This window comes from Polyodon spathula, chromosome 16, assembly GCF_017654505.1.
Source record: "Polyodon spathula isolate WHYD16114869_AA chromosome 16, ASM1765450v1, whole genome shotgun sequence".
NCBI lineage: Eukaryota > Metazoa > Chordata > Actinopteri > Acipenseriformes > Polyodontidae > Polyodon > Polyodon spathula.
The window spans coordinates 3,843,625-3,869,304 of record NC_054549.1 but is presented as its reverse complement, the minus strand read 5'-3'; the positions used below and the strand labels follow the sequence as shown (position 1 = coordinate 3,869,304).

At 41.4% G+C, this 25,680-nt stretch overlaps 2 protein-coding genes across 3 annotated transcripts; both read left to right on the top strand.

Annotated features, from left to right (window-relative positions):
* The first annotated feature begins 687 nt into the window (after positions 1–687).
* LOC121328462 (SH2 domain-containing protein 5-like) lies at positions 688–10,981 on the top strand. Of its 2 annotated transcripts, none has more exons than XM_041273140.1 (11): positions 688–790; positions 1,975–2,131; positions 3,007–3,122; positions 4,617–4,697; positions 5,370–5,444; positions 5,865–6,011; positions 6,449–6,673; positions 6,989–7,139; positions 7,881–7,989; positions 9,151–9,310; positions 9,608–10,981. In XM_041273140.1, exons 3-11 carry the CDS (start codon positions 3,072–3,074, stop codon positions 9,824–9,826), a joined length of 1,218 nt encoding a protein of 405 aa, XP_041129074.1. In that variant the 5' UTR covers positions 688–790; positions 1,975–2,131; positions 3,007–3,071; the 3' UTR covers positions 9,827–10,981. The 2 variants fall into 2 exon arrangements, with proteins under 2 accessions (XP_041129074.1, XP_041129073.1); XM_041273139.1 differs by having other exon boundaries at positions 725–790; positions 1,933–2,131.
* Positions 10,982–11,349: 368 nt separating this feature from the next.
* Positions 11,350–25,103, top strand: LOC121328603 (kinesin-like protein KIF17). Its single transcript, XM_041273428.1, has 14 exons — positions 11,350–12,329; positions 12,835–12,981; positions 13,444–13,545; positions 15,430–15,619; positions 16,360–16,812; positions 17,679–17,782; positions 19,053–19,200; positions 19,609–19,688; positions 20,182–20,321; positions 20,914–21,142; positions 22,348–22,606; positions 22,806–22,888; positions 23,110–23,227; positions 23,583–25,103. Exons 1-14 carry the CDS (start codon positions 12,099–12,101, stop codon positions 23,765–23,767), a joined length of 2,469 nt encoding a protein of 822 aa, XP_041129362.1. The 5' UTR covers positions 11,350–12,098; the 3' UTR covers positions 23,768–25,103.
* Positions 25,104–25,680: the final 577 nt, after the last annotated feature.

Below are 25,680 nucleotides of genomic sequence, written 5' to 3'. Positions count from 1 at the left end.
GGGATCATTCCTCAGTGATGGGGTAGAAATCTCATCCTTTCTGGTCATTTTAAAACTCAGAAGTTTAAGCACCCCCCTCCGTGCTTCAGCACTCAGACGCATGGCTTAATTCGAAATGCGTCCTGCGTAACCATTATTTTTATTAATTGGTCATTTAGCAGACGCTTGTATCCAGAGTGACTTACAGACTAGGGGATGAACTGTGCATTAACAACTGCTGCCCAGTCACTTAAAATAGGACCTTGGTTTTACATTCAGAATTGAGATATGCTTCTGAGACCTAGAGGGGTGCTGAAGCCGGGATGGGAATAAGACTCCCATTGCATAGTGGTGTGACCCATTTCTGGTTTTACTGTGAGTTCAATAAAAGACACATGCGCGTGTTAACTATACACTGTGGCTAACTACTTTGCAATAGGAGTCTTATTTCCACCTCTTTTCAAACTTCCAAATGAAAACAAATTCAACAGGGTGTGATTACTGCAACAGGAAATGATACAAAGTCAGTCTAAACACCACATCAAGTTGCTGTTTGAGGCCAGCCTGTGTGCCTCAGCTGATGAGTAACTTTGTTTTGGGAAAGGTAATTGCAGTCAGTGCTCACACGGAAAAGATGAGTTTCCTGGAACAGCTGTCAATGCTACCCCCCTCAACGTGTCCTGCTTTGCATGATGAGGCTAATCTTCAGTATACACAGAGCTTGGCAACAGCAGTTCATTCCGCCACAGGGAAATTAAAAGCCGAGTGGGACGGACGTACTGGCAGGCTTTTGTGAGGACTTGTCTTGCAGGTTATTTATATTTTTTCATTTTCTGTAGCTTACGTCAGCTCCTGATTCCAGATGCTGGCTGCAGTACAAATTAATCTTCTTACTCTTATTGCGTTATTATTTATTAATTAGAAATTATTTATTAACGATAAAATATTTTAAAAATAATATTTTTTGTGACTATTAAGTTCATGCAGTCAGTTCAGTCCTGAATTATTCGGCACCACAGATTTTAGATACAAATATACACTGAGTATTGTAATTTGGTCACTTCTACCCAAAATAGTGTTTCGCAGCAGCATCCTCAAACCATTGAACTGCTGCTTGGCTCTTAACCAACGGGACACTAAGGGGAGCAATGGAATTGGTGGGAATCCAAGGTCGTTCACAGACCCAGATTACCACTAATCTTGGACAAATGCATTTGGTACTTTAGGTAAAACTGTCCATTACTGTTTTTTTATTCCTACTCTTTGTAAATAAGGATAGTTATTTCCAGTCAAGACCAGATTTGATTCATATCTTTCATGAAGAGGAATCGTCTGTTATATGCCTTCAAAAATACGAACATTTCTGTGATGTTATCGGTTTTGTATTTGAGTTACCGCAGAAACCTGTTGAAATCCATAAACAGTACGTGGATGTGAAATGCAGTCGTGTAACTTTTTGATGAGCTGCGGTCTGCGTTTTTCACTTTAATTGATACTGGTAAACTTCCATCGAGGTTAACGCCCTAATTAACACACCTGAATTACAGCAGCTGCCGGACAGATATGGCAGAAAGAAAAGGAGGAAAACAAACATGTAATGCTGCGCTTCAGATGGTACACAAGAAAAAAAGTAACAATGCTTCTAAAAATATGAAAACGACTTATTTATTTAAAGAGAAACTGATTTTTATTAAGAAAAAAAATGAATACTGTGTAAAACCCGTAATACAACGCACAAGCACTATATACTGTATTTATGTGTTATAATTTCGGTACTTGTAAATTAGACAGCGAATTATAGTTCACTATCTATCTATCTATCTATCTATCTATCTATATCTATATATATATATATATATATATATATTATATATATATATATATATATATATATATACGTAGACTACTGTTATGAGTTTAAAAAAAATAAAATGTAATCCTTCATAAATGAAGCATCTGCTCCGATGATGAATCAACTTGGTGTAACATTCCTAGACGGTGAAACGTGAGAAAAACAAACATCCTGCCTGCAATTACTGCATTGATTGGGAAACACTGGGAAAAACGCCTGTTGCACACCTGATTGGAAAGCGAGCACCTGGAAGAAAGCAAATCGGCTACAGCGAGCGGCGGAGAAAGCAGGAACTACACGGTTCAATTTTATATTGAATATTTTTGTGTGTGCGTCATTATAAAAGTGTAACTGTGTGGGTCGGCATTAGTAGAATGTAAACACTGATGTAAAAACGAATTGGTAATGCTAGTGAATAGTAATCGTGTACGGGTAACTGGTCTAGACTGAGTAAAGCATGGATAAACGTTGTTGTGCCATTCCAGCATCTACTGTAGGATTTGGTTTAACTGACACCTATTTATGCCTTAATGTTTGCAAAACATTAAGCAACCCAATTTCCCACCAATATCCCACTTGATAAGATACAGCTGTGTTTTTTTAGAGCATTTTACAGCACTAGATAACCAGTCTGGCTTGCATGTAGGGGAGACGCCTAAAAATGAGTGGTTGATGCAACTCGGGTGGAGTCACTTTAATATTCTCTAAACAATCCAGCTGTGGCTTATCCTGGTCAGGCACAGGCACAGGCACAGGCACAGGCTGATCAGTTCAAGCCTAAAGTAAAATATCTGAAACATTTGTCTACTGGACTTAATGGGGTTCCAATTGAGCTGAAGAGTGGCAGATCCAAAGACAGCTACTTGAGCAAATAAATATCCCCACAGTACAGCATGGAATGGATGAAACTGCTGTGCAATAATAGGAGTGTTATTACCATCCCTTTGATGTAATGTTGCAAACAATGGTGTGTCTGCCTTTTAAAGCAGAGCCCAGCCAGGTTGTCAGTTAACACTGCCTTCTAATTTCCTTTTGCAGGCCCCATGCAGTAGCACTGTCATGAGCTAACCACAAAAGCATCAGCGCTCCATTCTTGACAGTGCAGCCACAGCCAGTCATTGCATTAGTGGTGATGTTCGCATGCTTTTGCTGCTTTTTTTTTTGTCGGCTTACAGAGTGGAAAAGGGCTGCAGTTCAGTAAGCTCGCTTCTGACTGCAGGAACAAGAGGAAAGAGAAGACATGAGTGAAACTTCAGCCAGGAAGACGAGAACCGAGACCAAATTTGCAGAGGTACAGTAAGATCTTGGCTCCTGTAGTTGATTTATTTTTAAAGATCTGTTGCTTGAGCACTGTATTCATTGTCTTTAAAAGACAGATCTTTTGTACCTGGTAACAATCCCCCCTGCAATACTCCCTGTACACTGCTACGATCGATACAACTTCCTTTGTACTTGTGTTCTTGTGTCTGTAGATCAAAATATCAAGTAGGTACAGCATGTGTTTTTACTGTTTCTTTGTGCTTTCTTTACTCAGTATCAGTGCCATTAACTAAATGTGTTATGTCGCTAATTAGAATCAGTGGAGATGTTCTTAATAAATTGTGTTTGGTAAAATTCCCTCCTACATTACTCTCTGTACACTTTCCTAATCAATGCAACTTATTCTGCATTCGCTTATAGTGTCTGTGTTATTGTGTGACTAATGCCGTCCTCTGCAACCGTCACCTTCCCCCAATCACAAGTTGCTTCTGACTTGGAGTAGACCGATTTCTAGTAGTTGAGCCATTTCATGAAAAAGCGAAACGTGTTCCATTGGATTAAGTCCTCAGAAATGTCAGGCTTGCCATTGTTCTTGTTGGTGTAACAAACATACCTTTTTTCATGGAATAGCCTATCTGTTTCTGAGAGGTTTTGAAGACTCGTGGCACAGAGGTCTTTGCCAAATGCAGTTAGGATAAAGATGGTCCCTGTAGGCGGTCGCCCACGTTCCCCTTTCAGACGCTGATCAATATATAGCCGCCTACCCGTTTTATCAAGCAGCACATCACTTTGCAAACTGGTGATTCTAAACCATAAAAGCATATTGAGCTTATTCATTAATTAGAATTACAACTGGGTGTCTTTCTGTAGTTTTGCGCACCCTGTGTACGTTATGAGTGATGGTGATGAGAGAGTGGATACACAGTGGATCCAAGCAGGTGACACACAAACAATCAATAAGTGATGGAAGACATAACTGTGCATGGTAAAAAGAGTGCCTGTTTAACTATTTACTTATGTTGATAGATTAAGTCATTTATTTTTGTCTTTACGGGTTCAATGTTGTCGTTGCTATGGGAAGCTTTGAATTAAAAACTTGGCCAAGCCATTATTGTGAGCTAGCCATTGAATTCTGAAAAATGAATATGCTGTTGAATACACGTAGTTTAAAGTAAAATCAGCTTGCTGGGTGACCTAAAAAAACAACTTGAATTTTCCATGCACTGATTTGACAGGGACTTAACCTTTTCTATAGGCTTGTCCTAAAGTATCCCAGCTGGGTGTAGGCTGATCAAACTCGGACAGAACAAAATCTTTGTATTCGGAAATAAAGTCCCTTAACCCCGTCAAGCTCATTAAAGAGAAGCCTGCCTGATATAAATACTAGCCAGTTGAAAACTCTGCTGAGAAAGGTTATGTATAGGAAGTGTGGTTTTAGTGGTCTGGCCTTTGCAGGTACACTGCTGGATTGGTGCAGTACCAGTACTAGCCTGGCTCTTGTGCTCTTCCCTGTCTCCCTGTGCAGTATGTGGGCTCCTGTGTGGTGGAGAAATGCTGTCTGGATGAGAAGACCTGGCTGGTATATGAGCTACTGCGATCCCTCAAGGTAATTCAAATCCGCTGCTGTATGGCACACTATAGAGTGAAATATCTGAAGAACCGCTTGTTCAGCTCTTATCAAATTGAGTGTATCTGCTCAGTCACAATTACATTTCACATATCTATTTGAAAGACATAATTTAGCGTAGCTGTAATTTTCTATTTTACACATGACTGAGCACAACAGATTTCATTAAAATACAAAGCAGATGAAACTAACTCACTGTGTTGTTATTGATCCCGGTTCACCGCTGCAACTTCCAGGCGATTCGGGGAAACGGAGGCCGAAACACGCGTCCTCCGAAACGTGTTCCTGCCAAGCCGTCATTTTTCGCACTGCGGATCCACAGTGATGTTAGCGTCGCTCTGCGATACCCGTAGGTGAAGCATTGGGCAATGAAGCCCGTGCAATACTGATATGATTCCCCTACTTGATTCAGAAAATCACGAGCAATTCTTGCTAAAATAGTTAGTAAGAGTGGCAGCTAATAATCCAAGCAGAAAACTCAATAGTCATACAGAAGACGTTATATATTAAAGTGTAGATTGGATCCTTGTGATGGAATACTTTATATAATATATATTAGGATGTCTAAAATGAGTGCTTATCAGGGTTTGTGAAACCAGACGCTAGTGATAATAATATAGCAGCCATTCAGCTCTGTGTCTTCTCCCCCAGGACTGCAGCACACGGAGCGCCGTCACCCTGAAATTCTCTACCAAGGGAGTGAAGGTGTACGATGCAGATGGAGCGGTAAGAGTCCAGCAGTTCATTTAGGTACTGTAGAGATTGTCTGCGAGTAAACCCGCGGCTGTAAAAAAATGCTTGTGAATGAATAGGAAGAATCCTGGAAGGAGGAGCAGTAAGTAAGAGTCTTTAGGTATTGATTTCTTCCTAGTTTCTTATGTTTGACCTGATCGCTGCCATACGGTTGGTCTTTTGTTTTAAAATATAAATGAGAGAATTGTCTGGATATTCATGCATATTGATTTTAAAACAGAAGAAGAGAAGAGAATACCTGTACGCTGCTAAATGAAAACCTCTTTTCTACTGCTTTAGTTTTTTAAATCACTTTTAAATCGAAATACACATTAGTCCTGAAGTTTCCGTCTCTTGTATATCAGTGATGGAAGTGTGCTGGCTGGCTGTGACCTCTCTGCTCCTCTGGTACAGACTCTGCTGATGGCTCACTCCATGAGGAGGATTCTGTTCTCTACCTGCCGCCCCTTGGACTGCCAGTTCGCCTTCGTCGCTCACAACCCGGGTTGCTCCCCAGATGAACTGTACTGCCATCTCTTTGTGGGCAGCCAGCCCTGTGAGGTACTGCACGCTGCCAGCTGTTTAAACCCTGTCTTTATCCTTGGGCATTTATTCCTAAAACTTGCCTATTTCACCACCAAGACTGATGTCCTTTTTTTTGTTGATGTAACCTCTCTTGAATAAGACTGTGCTCATTGAAACAGCATACAGTCTACAGTTACGCTCAATTTCATCTTGCAATGGTATAGGTTTAAGTATAACATTCAGATTGAAATTCCTTTGCTTTGTTTTGTAGAAAGCCCTCTCAATGCTTGTAGATTATTTGAGAAAGTTTTCACTGAATTACAAATTCTGACCTGGGTTCTGTCCAATCACAGACCTGATTTTTATTCTGACTTGGTTTCTATCCAATCACAAGTGCAGATTTTATTCCGACTTAGTTTCTGTCCAATCACCCGCCTAGGTTTTGATTGAACTTGATTTCTGTCCAATTCCAGGCCAGGGTGTTGAACCTGCTCCTCTGCAGAGCCTTCCAGCTGGCCTACCTAGAGAAGCATCCAGAGCAGGCAGAGAGTGAGGAGACAGTGTCCTGTCTGGAGGGCCTTCCTGAGGGCATCCCTCCCCCGCCCTCCCTCATCGCTGACGGGGTCTCCCTGAGCGTCAGCGCCCTGGTGTCGTTCCGCCGGGCCCCCTTTCAGGGAGAGTTCATACCTGATAAAATGGTGAGACGCTGACACCTCGGGATACCTGTCAAAGAGTCTTCTAGCTTCACCCAATCCTCCTCTAATGGAGCTACTTCTTAAAACTGAAGAGCTGTAGGATACTTTAACTATAGATGACTTTGAATTGGATGCAAGTGTCTCTTTTCTGGGGGATATGGACCTCGTGATGCTAATATTCTTCACCACCTCACTTCTCCACTATCTGCCCATTTTGTTTTTGCTGAAACAGTTATTAAAGGCAATTGTTGCTTTGCATGAATACATAGTTATTAAGCTATAGTGTAATTTATTATTCTTATTCTTAATCCTTCTCAGGCACATAGGAAGCCGAGCGTTCCTGCTGAGAGTCCTGTCTGCTCCCCGACGCTGGTCCGCAAGAAAGCGATCCGGAACAAAGTGCTACGCTCAGGGGCGTACCGCTCCTTCAACTGCGACTCGCAGACACACCGCTCCGTCCAGGAAAAGTGTAAGGATCACTGGGACCGCGCCGCTTCCTTTTATTGTGGGTCCTAGTCACAAAGCATTAACGGCATATGTAACATCTCTTAAAAGCGGACTGAAAAAGCCATGAGGCAAAGGTTTGAGAAACAGCCTGTCTTTCAACAACAATTGCGTGTTTTAGCAGCTAATTCCAATTGAACTGTAAAGACAAGTCCTGTGACCACCGAAATACAGCTGTGATCTTTTTCAAGTCTTTGTTTCTGATCCGCTGCATTAAGCACTTTTTGACATGCCGTTTTATTTTTTTTGCATCCTGTTTTTGTTTGAATGCTTGCTTGTTTTGTAAGAAATCTTGTGAGGCTTCTAACTCCATGTTGAATGGATCTGAAAATATGTATTCTGTGGGGGAACAAAACAGGCGCAAATATTTTAAACATACTGTCCTGTCCTCGTCTCCCCATAAACGTCAAACTTTTTTGGTAAGCTGCATTAAACAACTAAGTGCAGGCAGGCAGGAAGTAAAAGCTTATAATATTTGTTGCACAATTACCAGGTTTCATGATGATTCAATGAAGAACCTTTTCTTTTAACATGTGACTGATTTTACAAAGCATTTTAGGCAGGCTTCAAAAACATGCACAGAAAAGGTCAGGATTTGTTTTCCGTACCTCTTACAAGGTTGGCGGCACTGAAGATGACCTGTTCACCTGCTCCAATAATATTGTATTTGCCCCCCTCACTCCCATCACTCTGTCTGTGCTTCCAGTGAACCGGGGGTGGAGGAGTCTGGATTTTCAGGTGGGAAAATCCTTCTCCCTGTCAGAAACCCAGGACATCCTCACAGAAGCTGTGTGGTCCTTTGCAGGGATTCACAGGTCAGTGACCCTGTAGTATATCTGTTACTCCTCTCCGGACCTATGGCTCAGCAATGAAACTGACTGAAATACAAAAGAGATTCCACTGTTTAATCCACGCCTGCTTGAGTGCCTATTATTATTATTATTATTATTATTATTATTATTATTATTATTATTACCAGCAATAATAATGATAATAATGGTATCTATTTTAATTTTATACACAGTGCTCCCCCTCTCGCTGTCTGACTATTACTGTTATTAATAGTATAATTATTACTATCAGTCTAACTTTTTTTTAATTCCAATTTTATTTATTTATTTTAATTGTTCTATTTTTACAAACTGGCTTTTTATCTTTAGTTTTTCAACTTGTATAATTAAAACCAAATTTTTTTAAATCTGTCTTATTAAATTCTGTATGGGACTGTTTTTTAGTTGAATGGTTTAATTTTGTGTGTGTGTGTGTGTGTGTGTGTGTGTGTGTGAAGCGCTTTGGGATCCTGAAGCGCTATAGAAATGTGAATTGTTCTTGTATTAAATATGTATGTCCCCTGCCCTCACGCTCTCTTCAAACCTGCTTGTCACTAGTACTGTACATCACTCTGCAAGAGAAAGCAAAGCATAACTCAAAACGGTGTTTTTGTTTTTGATGTCATAAAACAGGAAACGCTTACAGGGTAGATATTTTCAGCATGGGCTCCTACAGTAATACCGCCCCCTACAGTCCAGACTGACATGTCTAGAGAAATCGGCTAGAGTCCGAAACCGACAATCCCCTTTTAATTACACAGCTCTGCACAGGATCTCAGGGTGTGAAAAGAACATGAATCGTCTGCTGATCCCCAACTGTAATCTTGCTGTTGCTTGAACTGAGTGCAATTTAGCAGTGAAACCAGTGCGACACTTAAGACTTAAAAAGGACGTACAGTTTAAATTGAAGCCCTAAACTATGAATTCACACTTGATAGAGCCTGATGTACTTTATGTAAAAACTCTCCAAAAGTTTATTTTTATTTTTGAATAACCCCAAGCCTTATAGAATCAGTCGAGATTGGTTTAGAGAGAACCAAAAGATTCTCACTGCAATAAAAGGAGGAACTGTAAATATTTTTAATGGCACGAAGCAGAGGTAAGCAATGGATTCTGTGTGTAAAGAGCCCTGTGCTTGTGTTGCAGGGACAGCAGCTCTGCACTGCTCCGCAAAGATGTCCTGGGAGCATTCCTGCTGTGGCAGAACCCCAACTCTTCCAAGTCCTGGTGCCTCTCTGTCCGCACCCCCTTCGGCCTGCAGGGATACCAGATCAACAGGAACTCGAATGGGAACTACATCCTGAAGGTAAAGAGTATACAGGGCGAGGTTTAGAGTCTGGAATGATTTTATATCTTTGCTTGAAAATCAGCAGCTCCAGTATGAATTTAATAAGTGTACAGTATCAGTGATTTAAACAGAAATCATATTATTGGTTTTATGCTGTGTACCTATTTTTTATTTAAAGAATCGATTTGAGTCAGGCATTACCAAAAGAAGCTAAACAAGCTCTCATTTAGCTAAAGGTGCATTTCCCAAAAGTTTTAGCAGGGACAGGATACCCTTCATCGTCTCCTTTTTTTATTCTTATATTTTCTATCTCAGCACCTCCAGGATGAATTTAATAGCATAGAAGCCTTAATCGACCACTTCACAGAGGTCAAAGGGGAGCTGCTGTGTTCCCTAAATTCTGCCCGCCTAAACCATTGCTACGAGGGGGAGGACTGCGTGCGAGGCCCAGGCTCCAGCCTACACCAGGCCGCAGGTAAACGTGCGGCGGATTCCGAACGCGCAGAAGAGCCTCTGAGCCTGAGGCAGCATTAAATATTGCCAACCTTGCAAAACAGACCTGACATTTAACAAGGCATGGAGGCTGGAGACCTGAGAAACCTGAGGGAACTAGATATCCTAGTGATATCCGTTTGCCTCTCATTATAAAACATTTTAAAGGGTGCTAATGGTGTGTCCTTCATGGATTGGCATTGGTCAAGCACTGGAGAGATTGTTCTTGTTTCTGTAGTCTAGGTTGGGGGTGGCTGCCCATGTCTAATCACCTGTGATTTCTACCAGGGACTTCTTCCAGCTTGTTTCAAAGCTGGTTCACTAACCACAGAGCTGTTCAGACACAACTGCCTAGTACAGTCTGGGACTCTTGCTGGAAGGAGTGGGAATCTGTGTGGAACACAACCCTAGTTGTGACTGGCAGCTGGTGAGATTGAATGTAAAGCACTATTGGTTTGAAGCATCCACACCATTGTGGAGTCTATTTTAATGATCTAAGCCAAGGGTCTCCAACCCTGGTCCTGGAGAGCCCCTGTCCTGCAGGTTTTATTGGTGTCTTTAGATCAGTGGCTGAAGATCTGGAACACTTGTTGATTAATTAAGCCAATAATTGATTCAATTAAGTAACAGATTGGTTGAAACGAAAAACAGCAGCCAGCGTAGTTCTCCAGGACCAGGGTTGGAGACCCCTGATCTAAGCAAAAATAAATCCTGCTGGTGTTTACTCCCTGGCCTGATTCAATGGACCACTGTAATGACATTACTACATGCAATAAGTAAGAGATCCCTGACAAAGCAGGTTTCAGTCTGGCAGTATTGTTAGATCTGCCACTGTTCATATAGTTAAACTAGACCTGTGTCTGTCTTGTGCGCATGCAGGAACACTGTAGCACACGTGATGAATGGTGGATAGCACTACTACTGAGCTTTTGTGGCACTTTTATAAAAGGAACATAAATGTCTTAAAATTCAAATATATACGCTGAGATCTACGCGACAACTATTTGTTTTATGGCTTTCATATTTTGTAATTGTTAATAAAGACGCTTTTGTTTTGTTTAACTTCCAGTTTTATTTGGCTCTGTCCTCACCAGTTTATTCATCATAGTCTGTCAGAATACCACTGTCTGCACCTCCCTAGGAATAGTCTACTGTTTCTCCCATCTTAATAAAATGAGAGCGTTACTGTATTAATGCTTTAACATGTATCCCGTTTGGCCACCGGAAGGCGCTTTAGCTAAATTTATGTATACTCAACAGAAACGTTAGCACCAATAATCTACGTTATTCTTTACTTCACTCACATAGTTGTGGTCTACACTATATTCATTTCCCGTAAGTGTAGGTTTCCAAAGTGTTCAAGCACATTATTACTAATATCCACGTTGCCGCGATGTATAGATCTTGTAGATATATAATATATATATATATATATTATATATATATATCTTATATATATATCTAAATATATTTATATATATATGTGACCAAAGCAACGATGTAGTGTAGAACACACTATAAATAATTTAGAGATCCCTGACTGGTTTAGTGACGTCTTTGCTGAAGTTTGTGGTTGCCTGGCAACACGGGAGGAGGGCCCTAACCTGCCGGAGTGGGGTTGAGCAGCCGGGTCTGTTTATTTGGACAGATCAGCACAACGGGGTTGAAATTTTGGGGATGAGTTGCGAAGACTGGAATTAATAATCTATACGAAGAGAGGCGGAGCGGACGCTGTTCTCGTTGTAGTTGTGTGGTTTGGAGAGGGCGATAAAATTCAAACAATTTTTTTTTTTTTATTGGGAGAGACGCATGCATTTTGCAAGTCGTGTATTCTTGAAAATCTTGGTCACTGGTTCTGAAAACAGAGATATCGAGAGGGTGCGTGTAGGGTGGGAATGGCTACCGCTGCAATGTGTTAATTTTTTTGCAGTTAATTGTACTGTTTAATTTAATAACAATCAGAAAACCTAATTATTAAGTTAACTTACTAACTCCACCAGAATCAACACATTACATATCAAGGAAAAGGTGGAATTCAATAGATCTCAGTGTGCCTATCTATCTATCTATCTATCTATCTATCTATCTATCTATCTATCTGTCTATATGCGCATGCCAATTTAGCTAACTGATAAGGAAATCTACAAGAACATCTTAGAAGTTTTAAAAGAGCGTCTTTATAATGATCCTTCAGTTTCTTGTTTTATTTTACTTAAAGTTCTAGCCAGTTGAAAAGCCGTGTTGTGCGCAGGTTGTACCTTTTATATTCATTCGGCAGTGTGCTTCTGCACGACACAGCGGTGTGGGGGTAAGAATGACGTCCGAATCGGTAAAGGTAGTGGTCCGATGTCGCCCAATGAATGAAAGGGAGCGGGCTTTGAACTGCAAAGCGGCGGTGACTATGGATAGCGCCCGATGCCAGTGCTTCATCCAGAAGCCGGGAGCCACGAATGAGCCGCCCAAACAGTTCACCTTCGACGGGACCTACTACACTGATCAGACCACGGAACAGATGTACAACGAGATCGCGTACCTGCTGGTGGAGGTGAACCATGATTGTTTATGTCTGTCTGTCTATTTGTCTGTATTTCTTATAATGTGTTATTATACATTTGGGAACAATATGTGCTGACTGTTACCCACAGCCATCACTACAGAGGAAGTGGTTATCCCTATGTAAAAGCCCCTCGTCACAATATTTAACAGTGGATCTTTAGATAAAGGGGATGCTGCACCATGCACATGGCTTCACTTTGAAGTAAAACGACACATATTATGTTATACTGTACATTTAAAAAAATATTATGCATAATTTTCTACCCTGTTGACTGGTCCTCAGCCAATATGACAGAAGTGCCATTCCTGATCTACAGGGCATACATTTTGAGGTATGTTTTTCTAAGGTATATTGTTTGAGGTGGGGACCCTAACTTGCTGCATTGTAACTTACCAGTTGATTAATTTGAAGCAAAACCAGGAGAAGTAACCAGATGGTTATGCAAAGCCTTGATGTTTGGAGGTTTGATTCCCGTCTTGATTTCGTTTTGCAGGGGGTAACAGAAGGCTACAATGGGACCATTTTTGCGTACGGACAGACGGGCAGTGGGAAGTCCTTTACCATGCAGGGGATCACGGACCCCCCTGCCCAGAGGGGAGTCATCCCCCGAGCTTTCGAGCACATCTTTGAGAGCATTCAGGTGCAGCACTGCAGGGAGTGATCTTAAAACCTGAGACACTTCTGTCTTTACCATCCTCAACAAGCATGGCCTTGGCGAGCTTCCAGTCTTAACTGATGCATTAGCCAAAGGGTTTGCAAACATTGAGATATCTTGACAACACATCCATTAGATTCAGTCAAGACTGTTACAGTTGGATGGTTTCAGTATTACTGTTAAGTATCTACAATTCCATTGTTTGGCCTAAATGTCTTTTTAGTGCAGAAATAGTCTCTCTGTTTCTTTGCTGTATATGCCAATTGTGATTAAATGGTAGGACTTGGTGCCCACCATTTGCCAAGGAGCAGTCTGCACATGTGAGGTTAGTTAGCAAGGTAACCTACTTCATCATAGCACTTGAATGTAATCTACATCCTTTGCAGGAGACATGTTTGTATTGTACTGTGGTGCTAATCGTTCTTCCTGCTCTTGTATTGTCTACAGTGTGCAGAGAATACAAAGTTCCTCGTGAGAGCCTCATACCTTGAAATCTACAATGAGGAAATCCGAGACCTTCTCGGGAACGACACTAAACAGAAGCTGGAGGTGAGAACTTGGCTTGTCGATGGAATTAAATCACAGAGCAGCTTCTGAGGTCTGATGAGTTTACAACTACACATCAGGGTCTTCAATTGATCTAAATGGTGGTGGATCCTAATAACGCCACCATTCTAATAATTAAAGCTACTCCCTGGAGTGTTATGTGTGACAGCAAGAAATACCATACCAATTTCATTTAAATGTTTCATTCAAAAACAAGCATTTCAGGGTCCTTAACAAAAATGTAAGACTGTATATATAATTTGTAAAGGATTAAGCAGTTCATGATAATGGATGGATGGATATTGAGTGAATAGAATCTGGAAGTGAGTTCCAAACTGAAGCTTGAGAACTAAATACCCTCACACCAGAGCTTTCTAATCCAGTCCCTGATATTACCTAGTCCTTTATTGGAAGTACAAGGCAGTTTGTAAGAAAAAAGAAAATCGTGCAAATAGAAAGGAACCAAAACTGTGTATTTAAAATCAATACAGTGTTTCACTGGAAGCTGGTAGTGACCTTCAAAAGTGAAAAACGTGAGGGATACACTTGGTATGAGTAATCATTCTGGCTGCATCATTTTGAACGTGCTTCATCCTGTTTAATGAAACATGTGGAAGGCCAGCAAAGAATGAATTAAAATACTCTAAAGAAACTCATTCACTGAGGTGCTCGTTTTCACGAAAAAGTGATTAGATTGAATGTTTTCAGTAATGACCGTATTAAATTCTGTTGATGTTTATGTCTGTTGAATACACCCCTCTGAGCATCCAGATGCTGTTCAGATACACGATTGTAAAGCTTGTTCTGCTATTAATTATTACTGGAGCTATACAAAGCAGAATGTTATTTATAATGTACTGTAAATAACTGTATTGAAGAGGAATGTGGGTTGGTCAAGTTCATAGGTGTGAAGTGAAACATTTATGAAACAAACAGTTCATGTCTGCATCTAAATGTGCCTACAATGCACATTTGAAGTCTCTAATGAGACATCCTCTTTTGCTTTTATAAATGAAAGAGAACAAAGGGAACAGGTCTGTGTTATTTATAATTGATGACTTTTTTTGTAGTAACTTTTTTTTTTTTTTTTTTTTTTTTTTAATATAAAACATGCTCATGCCAAGTTCTGAACCCTTTGTGGCAAATCCTCGTCATGCCTGGTTTCCACAGCAACCAGCAAGATTATAATGAGAGCTTGAAGCTGTTGCTTGGAGACGAGACAGCACAGGCACAGTAATAGGTGACACTGACTTGCAGTGGTGTAATTTTAAGTGGAGGAATATTATTACCACATTCTGACTGTTTGAATTGCTGGGTTATCTCACTGAGCTGTATAAAAAGTGCTGCTATGTCCTTTGCTCTTATTATCCCACACACATCCGCATGGGTAACGTTCACAGCAACTTCTGTAAAATAACAAGTTTGGAAAATAAAGTATGTTTACCCCTAAACTGAAGCTGAATTCAGAAAATTATTTTACTTAGATCAACGTCCTGCTTAGGAATGCTGACATAATGTGGAACAGTGCCGTTCGCCTGGTCACTGTGACGTTGGATTTGAATTAGTGCAAGGTCAAGTGGATTTGTGTGTGTGTATGTATGTATGTATGTATGTATGTATGTATGTATGTATGTATATGTATGGTGTGTGTATATATATATATATATATATATATATATATATATATAATATGACATATATATAATGTATATATATAAGGCGACAAGGGACAATGACATACACAAAGCTTTCCACGAAATGCTTTAACAACCTTATATATATATATATATATATATATATATATATATATATATATATACATACATACATACACACACACACACACACATACTGTGATAGCAGTTGACAGTGTGTCTGTGTCCTCAGCTGAAGGAGCACCCGGAGCAGGGGGTGTACGTGAAGGAGCTGTCCCTGCACACAGTACACAGTGTGGGGGAGTGCGAGCGCATCATGGAGCAGGGCTGGAAGAACCGGTCTGTGGGATACACCCTGATGAACAAGGACTCGTCCCGCTCCCACTCCATCTTCACCATCCACCTGGAGATCTCCACCGTCGGTAAGGAGGACTGAACTACTACCCCACACTTTCTTTTTACTACTGCTTTATAACTGCATACACCAAGTAGATAAACACAGTGAAACCTGCTTTTAACAGCTGCTTCAGCTACTTAGTACAAATACAGCCAGTCGGGCCATCACTTAAAGGATTTGAGCAAGGATGTTAAACATTTAGAATCGTACCTTGATGTTTAATCTTTTGAAAGATAAGCGTATAAAATATAGATGTCAGCTTGTAGTGTTTATACATGGGATGTGTACAGTGCAAGGTTATTCATTCAGTATTTATTCAAGTATTTTCTACATACCAGCGTCGTCTAACCAGCATCTGTGCTGTATTGTATTGTGACACAGCAACAGTGCTCTACGGCTTCTCGTGATGGCTCTTTGATTGGTTACAAAATGCTAATATGTTAATTTAATTGGTTAGACAGTTGAATGGAACCGAATATCCCTGCATCAGATACAGATAGATGGAGGATATTTGGAGTTTAGGAAACTGAACTTTATCCAGTTTATTAATTTACAGCTGTACCAGCCTTTAGAGGGAAAAAAACAAACCTCTACCCTTACTTACACAGTCCAGGATTTCTTCCATTTGTTAATCAGCAACATTAGTCTATGGATTTTATAGTAGGAAAAAAAAAAAAAAAAAGGCTTTTGCTGGTTTAACATCCCCCCTTTCACTAACAATAGTCTCCAATACAAACCTCCTATAAGATCCTCTGTCTCCTCTAGACCAGTCCGGTGAGGGCCACCTCCGGGCAGGCAAGCTGAACCTGGTGGATCTGGCTGGCAGTGAGCGGCAGTCCAAGACAGGAGCCACGGGGGAGCGGCTGAGAGAGGCCACTAAGATCAACCTGTCCCTGTCTGCCCTGGGCAATGTCATCTCGGCACTGGTGGACGGGCGCTCCCGACACATCCCCTACCGAGACTCCAAACTCACCCGGATGCTGCAGGACTCACTGGGGGGGAACACTCGCACCCTGATGGTGGCCTGCCTGTCGCCCGCCGACAACAACTACGAAGAGAGCCTGAGCACCCTGCGCTACGCCAACCGAGCCAAGAGCATCCAGAACCGGCCCCGGATCAATGAGGACCCCAAAGACGCCCTGCTGCGAGAGTACCAGGAGGAGATCAAGCAGCTCCGCGCCCTGCTGACCGGGCAGATCGGGGACACCAGCCTCTCCAGTGAGTGGAGGGCTACTCATCTCAAGGGTGGCAGTGGACTTGGTGCAGTATTGTAATGTGTGAAAAGTACTGATCTTAATCAGCGCTACAATAAAAATGGCTAGTCATTTGTCTAGTAAAAAATAGACACAGATGTAAATGTTTACAATACTTTCCATAGATTTATGATACTGCTGCTGTCAGCATGCATTTCATTGTGAGAGCATGGTTCAGATTGTCAAATCAAAATAGCTGAGTTCAGATTTGCGACAGTCAACTGTTACTACTCTGCTTATAAATCAAAAAAGATTTTACATAGTTTTACAGACAGAAATTTAGTAAAAATGCATTTAAAATGATCCCAGTAGAGGTGTCTGGATCTGCTTTCTTTTAGATCAGTCGAATAGATTACATATCAAACCTCTTACTAACCGCTGCAGACGCACGTGGATCATGCATTATATAGGTAGCATGAATAGGGCAGCAGATTTATACCTTGCTAATATATGTATGTCATCCCATTGTTGTCTTATCTTACAGTTGGTAATCATTTAAAGACCAGCAGAGAGAGAGAGATATTACTGGTTTGAATTGCTTTATTACAGATTGCTGATTAACACTCCAGCTCCTGTTTAAAATCGAGATTAGAAAAACAAAGTGCCCTTCACTGTAAACTTGAACTCTGAACCATAAGGTTCGGTACACACTTGATGTTTCTTAGTAGTTTCCCATCCAAGTGCTGTGCTGGCTCATCCTGCTTAGCTTCTGAGATAAGACTGCAGAGATTGGCATGAAGTGGGAGGGTTTATACATTTCAGAATGTTAAACATTAGGAACAATCTTTGAACCCCTCCCCCTCGACCTGTGTCCTCCTCTTCTGCTTATAGCTCTGCTGACCAGCAAGCTCTCAGGAGCGCCTCCTGCAGGTCAGCCCAAGCCTCCACCCAGCCCATGTGTGGATATTGAGGCAGAGAAGGCGAAGATACGGCAGGTAAGAGGATCCTGCGAGAGCTGCATTAAAGAACGAGAAGAACGTTTCTGTTGCCATTCTTAAAACAGTCAGCTTGTTTTGTTGTAGTTTTCAGTCGATCATTTTGATCCCTTTAGTGAAAGAGGTTGTTTGTTTGTACCCGTGCGGTGGAAGTACCACTGCTTCCATTATGTTTAGTTTGAGAAATGGCTCCAAATGTACTATGGTAATTTGTACACTGTGTCACTGCAAATGCAACATAAACCTGCCTGTAAAGGTAAACAGGAGGAGGGGTATATGGTTTATTTTTATTTATGTAATTGGGGGGGGGGGGGGGGACTTTGTCAGAAATCCTGCATTCATTAATGTTTTTAAAAAACAATGTTATAATTGCATTAGTACAGTTGCCTATTTTGTTCTTATAATCGGCCCCTTTTTAAGGGTGCATGCTATTAACGCAGGCACGAGCCGAGTCACTGTTACATTCAGAATAACCCAAGCATTGATCCCCTACTCTGGGCAGCATCACTCTGTCAGGATCCTTTGAAACAGTCTCATTTACTTGATTGAACCAATTGAACCTCTATCAGTTAATTATGTAATGACACCTATCAAACCTGCATGCTTACAGGCTATAAAAAAATAAAAAGGATCCAGCATTAAGGAAACCTACACTGTGCTTCACTAGTTATTACCATACAGTATAAAGATATGAATAGAAACGCAATGATTCACTATCCTGGCTCAGAGTGACAGTACCAAGAGGATGTCCCCATTAACATCCATTATATGTAGGCCAGGACATTTCAGTGATAAGAAGTGTGGAGGATGACATTAAGCGGGTTTGCCTGTCTGTATACATGTGTGAATATTTGATGAGTTTCCCAGAGAAAACTTGATAACCTGCAATTTTCTTTTCTTTACATAACCTGCCCTTGCTTGCTGTTACTGAATCAAATAGAACTTTCTGAAAACTGAAATGCTCATACGTTTTTCCACCACATTTTTTTAACCCTTTCTTTCCGGAATCATTTTTGTTGACATTAAGTTATATCATTCAAGAAGGAAGAAGTCCTTTATTGAACTTTTTTTTTAAAACACATACTTATACACCTCAGACTGGGACCTAGGAGTCCCATGAGGTTCCAATGTGATTTCTGCTAAGATAAAGGCAGGACCTTGCGGTCCTGCCAGGACTGAAAGACTGGAAAATATTTTTTGATGGAAGCAGAATGAGGTGAACCTGGCTCCAACGAGACTTTAACAGTGTGTGTGTGTGTGTGTTCTGCAGGAGTATGAGCAGAAGCTTGCACGGGTGCAGGCAGACTATACCGCTGAGAAGCAGTGCAAAGTGAAGCTGCAGGAGGACATCACTACTCTACAGAGCACCTTTGAGAGCAAGCTGGCCAGGCTGGAGGAGAAACGCACTCAACGCACTGGTAAAACTGCTCCCTGCTTTCAAACAAGGTGGTGATCACTGCCAGCCATTCATTAACATTACGTTATTGCTAAATACCATCCAAGTGTTTGGAAGACAAAGCTCCAGACGACTCTGATTTGGATGTGGCATCCTGAATGGGGCATTGATGCCCATATTGCATACATGCCATGCAGTGATCAAGTCCACCAACAATGGAAAAAGTTTATAATGAACTTCTATTGTTTTTCTCAATTATAACTTTATGATTTAAAACAGATATTTTTCTAATGCCTTCTTTGGTGTTGATGCTAATGAGTTTGCTATAAAGACACAGGTTTTAGACTAAAGGTAATCTTTTGAAAGGGCATTGGAATAATTTGAATACAGTGTTAATTTGTTTGATTTGTTTTCCCTGTGACTGCGGAAGGGAGCTCTGAAGAAGACCCGCCCCGCCCAGGCACTGCTGTCCCCCTGCAGGTCACAGCAGCAGAGCAGTCTTTAGCAAAGGTAAAGAGCGGCTGCATTCACACGCACATCAAACAGTCTACCCTACTGATGGGGAGTTTCACCTGCTTCAGTGATCAAATCGAATTTAAACCTTACAGCCCACCAGTAGACTCATTATAGATGAATTCATTATTTGTCACCATGGCTTTTATTTTGCAAAACAGTTCTTGATTGGTTAATCGTACAGATGCCCTATTTGGAGCCTGTCATAGCTTGCTACCCAGTGTCATTGCTAGACTAAAGCTTTGTATTTTTTAAGGATGAAAAAGACAGACTTTTTGTGTGCAGATATTGCGTTACTATGTATAATTAAATTCGTGTTGTAATTGAAGGCTTTTGTGAAGTCTAAACATGATTTGCTTCTGAATATTACAATGTTTTCAATACATTGATTTATTACCTTATCAGTTGCTGATTGCAGCTCTAGTCATCTAGTTTTGCTGCTTTTGCCTAACCGCAGACTGTGTGGTCTCTACCTGCTTGTGTTCTGAAGCCGCAGTCAAACCAGCCCCAGATAGCCAAGCACATTGGCAGTGTGCAGAGAGAGAGTGTGGAGGAAGCGGGGGCGGCGATAGAGGAGGGGGAGGGGGCCACATCACCAGCCCCCCTGGACCCCAAGCAGGTCCTGGAGAGGTGTGTTCCAATATTCATTTTTAGTTCACTACTCAGTTGATTGCAACAAGTAAAGTTTGGCCGTTGGGTGGTTAGAAATGGTGGTGACTGCAGTAAATAAATGACTTATGTATAACTAGCTGACCCGCAATACTGTATGTCTATCCTATCATATTAAAGTGTGCACTGGAAATTGTGGTGCACTACGATTGGTGGTCAAGGTCCTCTGTTGTCCACCCTGTTGCTTGGTTAATTGTGGAATCTTAATTCTGATTCATTCAACAGATTAATATACAGAACTTAAAACATAACACAGGAGGTCTCGATAAGATCAAATAAAAGTTATTTCCTAAGAAGTTTTTTAAAACTGAAAACAGGGAGGGGCCATTCTCCACCAGGCCAAACGTTTAGGGCCTGGATGGAGGTAATGTGTTCAGTTAAATGACATGGCTGCAACAAAGGTCAGGGCAGGAAGGGCTAGTGGCCCATCCCTCACCCGAAACTTCAATAAGACAGCCACAGAAGACCACGTTCCACAGTTACGGGTCTTTCAGTGGCCGAATGAGTGTTGTGGAAGGTGATGGTAACGGAGCCCAGTGTTCCCCCCTGGCAGGCTGCAGCAACTGGAGCAGGAGGTAGTGGGCGGGGAGCAGGCGCGCAACGAGACGCTCCGGGAGCGGCACAAGCAGAGACAGAACCTGGCGGACCAGCGCAAGAAGCAGCTGGTGGAGGCGCTGGCAGCAAACAGTGAGGAGAGCGACAGCATGCTGCTCAATGTCTACGACTCCATCCAGGAGGAGGTGCACGCCAAGAGCAAGCTGCTGGAGGACATGCACACGAAGGTAGGGAGCGCCCTCTGGTGTTCTTACTGGAGGAGAGACAGTAGGAGTAGCACCAGATGGTCTTGTATCCAGCAAACTACATAAGAGAACAGACAGTTGAAACCTCGATTTAAGGCCACCTCGCAATTGTGGGCACTTTTTTTATAGTACTGATTTGCTCTAATTGACATCTGTACAAAGTCTCCTTCAACATTAAGTCTACCATTTGCAGTTCAAGGCGTATCAAACTGGCCCTAATAATGAGGTTTCACTGTACGGAGTCAGTAATTTAGACCTACTGAAACTGGATTTATTACAGCGTTTCCAATTCATTTATATAAAACCCTGGAAAAAAAAAAAGCAGTACCAGGCCTTAAATCAGTCACTTCAAAAGGAAACTGCTTGTTAAAAAAGAAACACTGATTTGAAAGGGGTTATGCTTATTCTCTGCTGCTGCCTTCCCCCATTGTACAAAGCCTTGGTGTACTTCTGGATAATAACCTCTCCTTTGATGCCCAAATCTCCTTTGTAGTCAAATCCTCCTATCACCTCCGAAACATCTCAAAGGTCCGTCCATATCTTTCCTTCCTTCTTTCCTTCTCTGTCATGCATTCATATCCTCTTGACTTGACTACTGCAACTTTCTCTATGGTGGTCTTCCATCACGTGTCATAAACCGATAGCAGCTGGTTCAAAATGCCGCTGCCAGGATCCTTACCAGATGTAAAGACCATGCTCACATTACCCCGTCTTGCCCAGCTGCACTGGCTACCTGTGAAGTTCAGGATTACTTTCAAAATTCTTCTGCTTGCCTACACGGCCCTTCATCACACAGGTCCAGAGTCTCTCTCGAACCTGCTGACCCGCTATGTCCCTGGCCTGCTGGTTATACCCAGGCAAAAGTGCACCACCCTTAGGAGAGTGCTCGTTTACCTTCATGGCCCCCACTCTCTGGAACCATCTCCTACTTAGTCTTTAACATGGATAAAACTGCTGGTTGGTTTCATAGATTAGCACTATTCCTGAACTACCACATTTGACCTTAGGTAAAATAATCCAAGATAGTAGTAATCGGGATCTATGAAACCAGCTGTACATGTGTACAACATTTATGTGTAAATGGAAAAGACTTTGAATACCTAGCCTTGCATGTACACATCCCATGTCTAAACCCTGCAGCTGACCTCTGTATTAACACCCCTACATTTAATCCACTTTGTGTGTAGCTGAGGGCTGCAGAGATTGAGATTGCAGACCTGCAATCAGAGTTCGAGTTTGAGAGAATCGATTACCTGGCTACAATCCGGCGGCTGGAGCGTGAGGGACAGCTAACGCAGCAGATCCTGGAGCGCGTGCAGCCGCTCGTCCGTCGAGACTGTAACTACAGCAACATGGACCGCGTCCGCCGCGAGGCCGTCTGGGACGAGGACAGCGCCACATGGAGGCTCCCAGAGGTGGTGGCGCTAAAAACATCCTTGCCTGCAGGTAGCTGCTAGGAATCATTTTAGAGACATTTCTAGGTAGAAAATGCAACTAGAAGCAGGAAATATTTTACTTTGTGTACATATCCGTATTATGTAAGGATTAAATGACACATTTATTAATTTATCAAATTGATCGCTATATATAATCTTGCCGTCACTTGATTCTGAACACGTGCCTTTTCTTTTTTCCATTCTTCCAGCGGTTCCTCCTCCAGCTCATGGCAGTCTGGGAAAGCAGTCAGGACGCAGAAACTCTTCGGCAGAGAATGGAGAATTTCTGCTGGTTTGTATTCAGGCTAACTCATTGACATTACAGCAACACATCACATTTATCAGTTACTGCAAAAAGAGACTTTATGGACTCAAGTGCAATTTGAAGACAAACCAGAATGTTACATTACACAGGTGTGGTATAGGGTAGGTGTAATATTAGTAAAAAGTAAAATATGGTCAAATAAAACAATTCAAAATGGCACTATTTAGTGTGGTGTCTGATTCTTCCAGGAAGAAGATCGCTACAAGCAGCTGTTGAACCGCAGAGACAGTGAGAACATTGCCAGCAACTACTTCAAATCCAAGAGAGCCTCCCAGATCCTCAACTCTGACCCCATGAAGAGCCTGGGTGAGAACTGCATGCGGGGGTATTCAGGGTTATTAACTGGACGTGAAAATAAACAAACAAGACTGTATAGTATGTTTTCAAAAGATATTCTATTGAATGTTGTCTTGAGCCAATTTTAGTTTTATGTTGATTTCACAGCAAGATGGAATTTTCTCTGTATATATTTTCTTATACATATTTGAGCTGATCCTGTCAAATGTATAACACACACACAAAATTAAAAACCTACCTGGACCAGCATAGCTATTCACATTTTGATGATGTTTGTTTTGTGCGATTGCTACAGATTTGACTTGTTTTTTTATTCATTATTTTTTTGTGTAATAACTTGCGGCTATTCTTCCACACTCTGCAGTTGTCCACCCCGCCCCCCTTGGTAATGGGACATCCCACCTCAGCCCCAGCACCATCTCTCCCACACAGAGCCTCGATGTGCCCCAGCCTCGCCCCTACCGCCTGGAGTCTCTGGAGCTGGCTCCGGCTGCTACCAAGGCCAAGCGCAAGAAAAGCAAAACCAACCCTAACTCCGATGCGCCCTGACCCACCGTGGGGAATCTTACCAGCCAAAAGAAACAGGCCAAGAAAAATCAATAGAATTTCTCCAGAGCTCATTCGCCATCAAGCACTGGATGCTTTTTAAATGGCAATTTTAACCATGTACAATCCAGCCGAGTTTTATAGAGCTTAATGATTGCGTCGCTACTGTAATTCATGCATGTTTGACAAGAACCAGTTGATGTTGTGTTTTCAGAAATTCAATCCTCGTAATTCCAAAGAACAAACTGCTACACCAGAAGGAGGAGACAGATCTGCATGGCTATTGTCTGAACTGTTAAACTGCTGCTTAATGAGCCTCAGAAAGACTACTTAGGGGTAAAGCAGGAACTGTCTGTCAGATCTCTGCAAGAAGTAAAGACTTCAGTTTTGGTTATATTGAACTCCCAACTTGGATATCAAGCTTATATCTGGTGGATGTCTCGTGGATCTTCAATTTCCACACTGACACAAACTAGAGCCCAAAAATCATGGCATGGACAACACAGGATTCTGTTGCTTTGTAGTATGTACTTTGCAGCTGTAACAGTTTTCCGTAGCAAATAAAATGCACACACAACACTTTTTAATGTTTGGAGTAAGGAGTTACTTAGATCTTAAAATGCATTTATTAAATTAAATTATAGCATGATTTTGTTGTTATTGTGACAGTATAGTTGTGCTGATCTCTTCTTTCTGAAACCCAATCCACAGACCCTACAGCTAGGAGAAGAGGTAGTTATTAGTAACCCCTTCAACTTCTGCTTAGGAACCTTGTGACTGACAAACAGTCTTCTGTAAAATTTCACTAGAGTAAATCAGTATATGTTCATAGATATCTTTAAAATTTTAATCTAGGAAATCGTCTTGGCAGTTAAAATATTTTGCTGTCAAATAAGTGTTGTAACATCCATACCTTGGAGACTGAAGCACGCTACTCAGTTAAAAACTCACAAAATAATTAAAAAAAGATGAACTATTGTTAAACGGGTTATCCAGCAACTTGCTTCAGGGTTTACAACGAGACTGGGGCAAAAGGAGGTAAGTGACTATATTTTGAATTCTTTATTCCCTATTATGGAGCATGAAGTATTAGACTTTAGGGATGTTACCTGTACATGACTTGCTTTTATAACAGTCCAGGCCATGGTCTGTACCCAGCGAAGGGTTAGGAGGAACACCTACTAGAGGCAAGAAGTCTAGCAAATCGCTGGTTAACGCCACTTACACTTGATAAGAGAACCTGGTACTCTTGATTAGAGTACCTTCCACAGTGTATGCATGTCTATTTTTATAACACTTTACTGACATTTATATAAAAACAATTGAAATAAATTCACCACCAGTATAAAAACATGTTATTTTTTATATTAGTCATTTTTTTTTTTTTAAATACAAACTTTTAAACAAACAATTCTTTTGAAGCAGCAACAAATTATCCCCGCCCTGCATATTGATAACTACAAACTTTTAAACAATTTACTAATGAAAAACAGCACCATATAACCCCTGCCTGCCTGCCTGCTCCAGAATCACATCCCACAATCCACCCCTTCACAAAGCACTTCGCAGCCTGCTTAGCAAGCAAACAGTATCTTGCCTGTCTTCTTTCAACCTGTTTCCTGGTACAAAGTATAAAGACAGAACTGCTTTGTTACAGAAGTCAGCCAGACTAAATATTTAAAAGATGAGCGTTTCTGTAGCATTAATGTGTTTAACAGACTGCTCCCGCGAAGGGGTTTGTGAAACGGGACCCAGCCTCATTCACAGAAGGTCCCAGCTTAAAATGCTCAGATGAACAACAGTGCTTTTATTTCTGCTTTATATTGTTCGGAGAGCGAGATTTGTTTACTGCCTATTACTCTTCAAAAAGGTAGGAGTAGTAGTTCCATGCCTATTTAAAATGGTAAGCTTTCAGG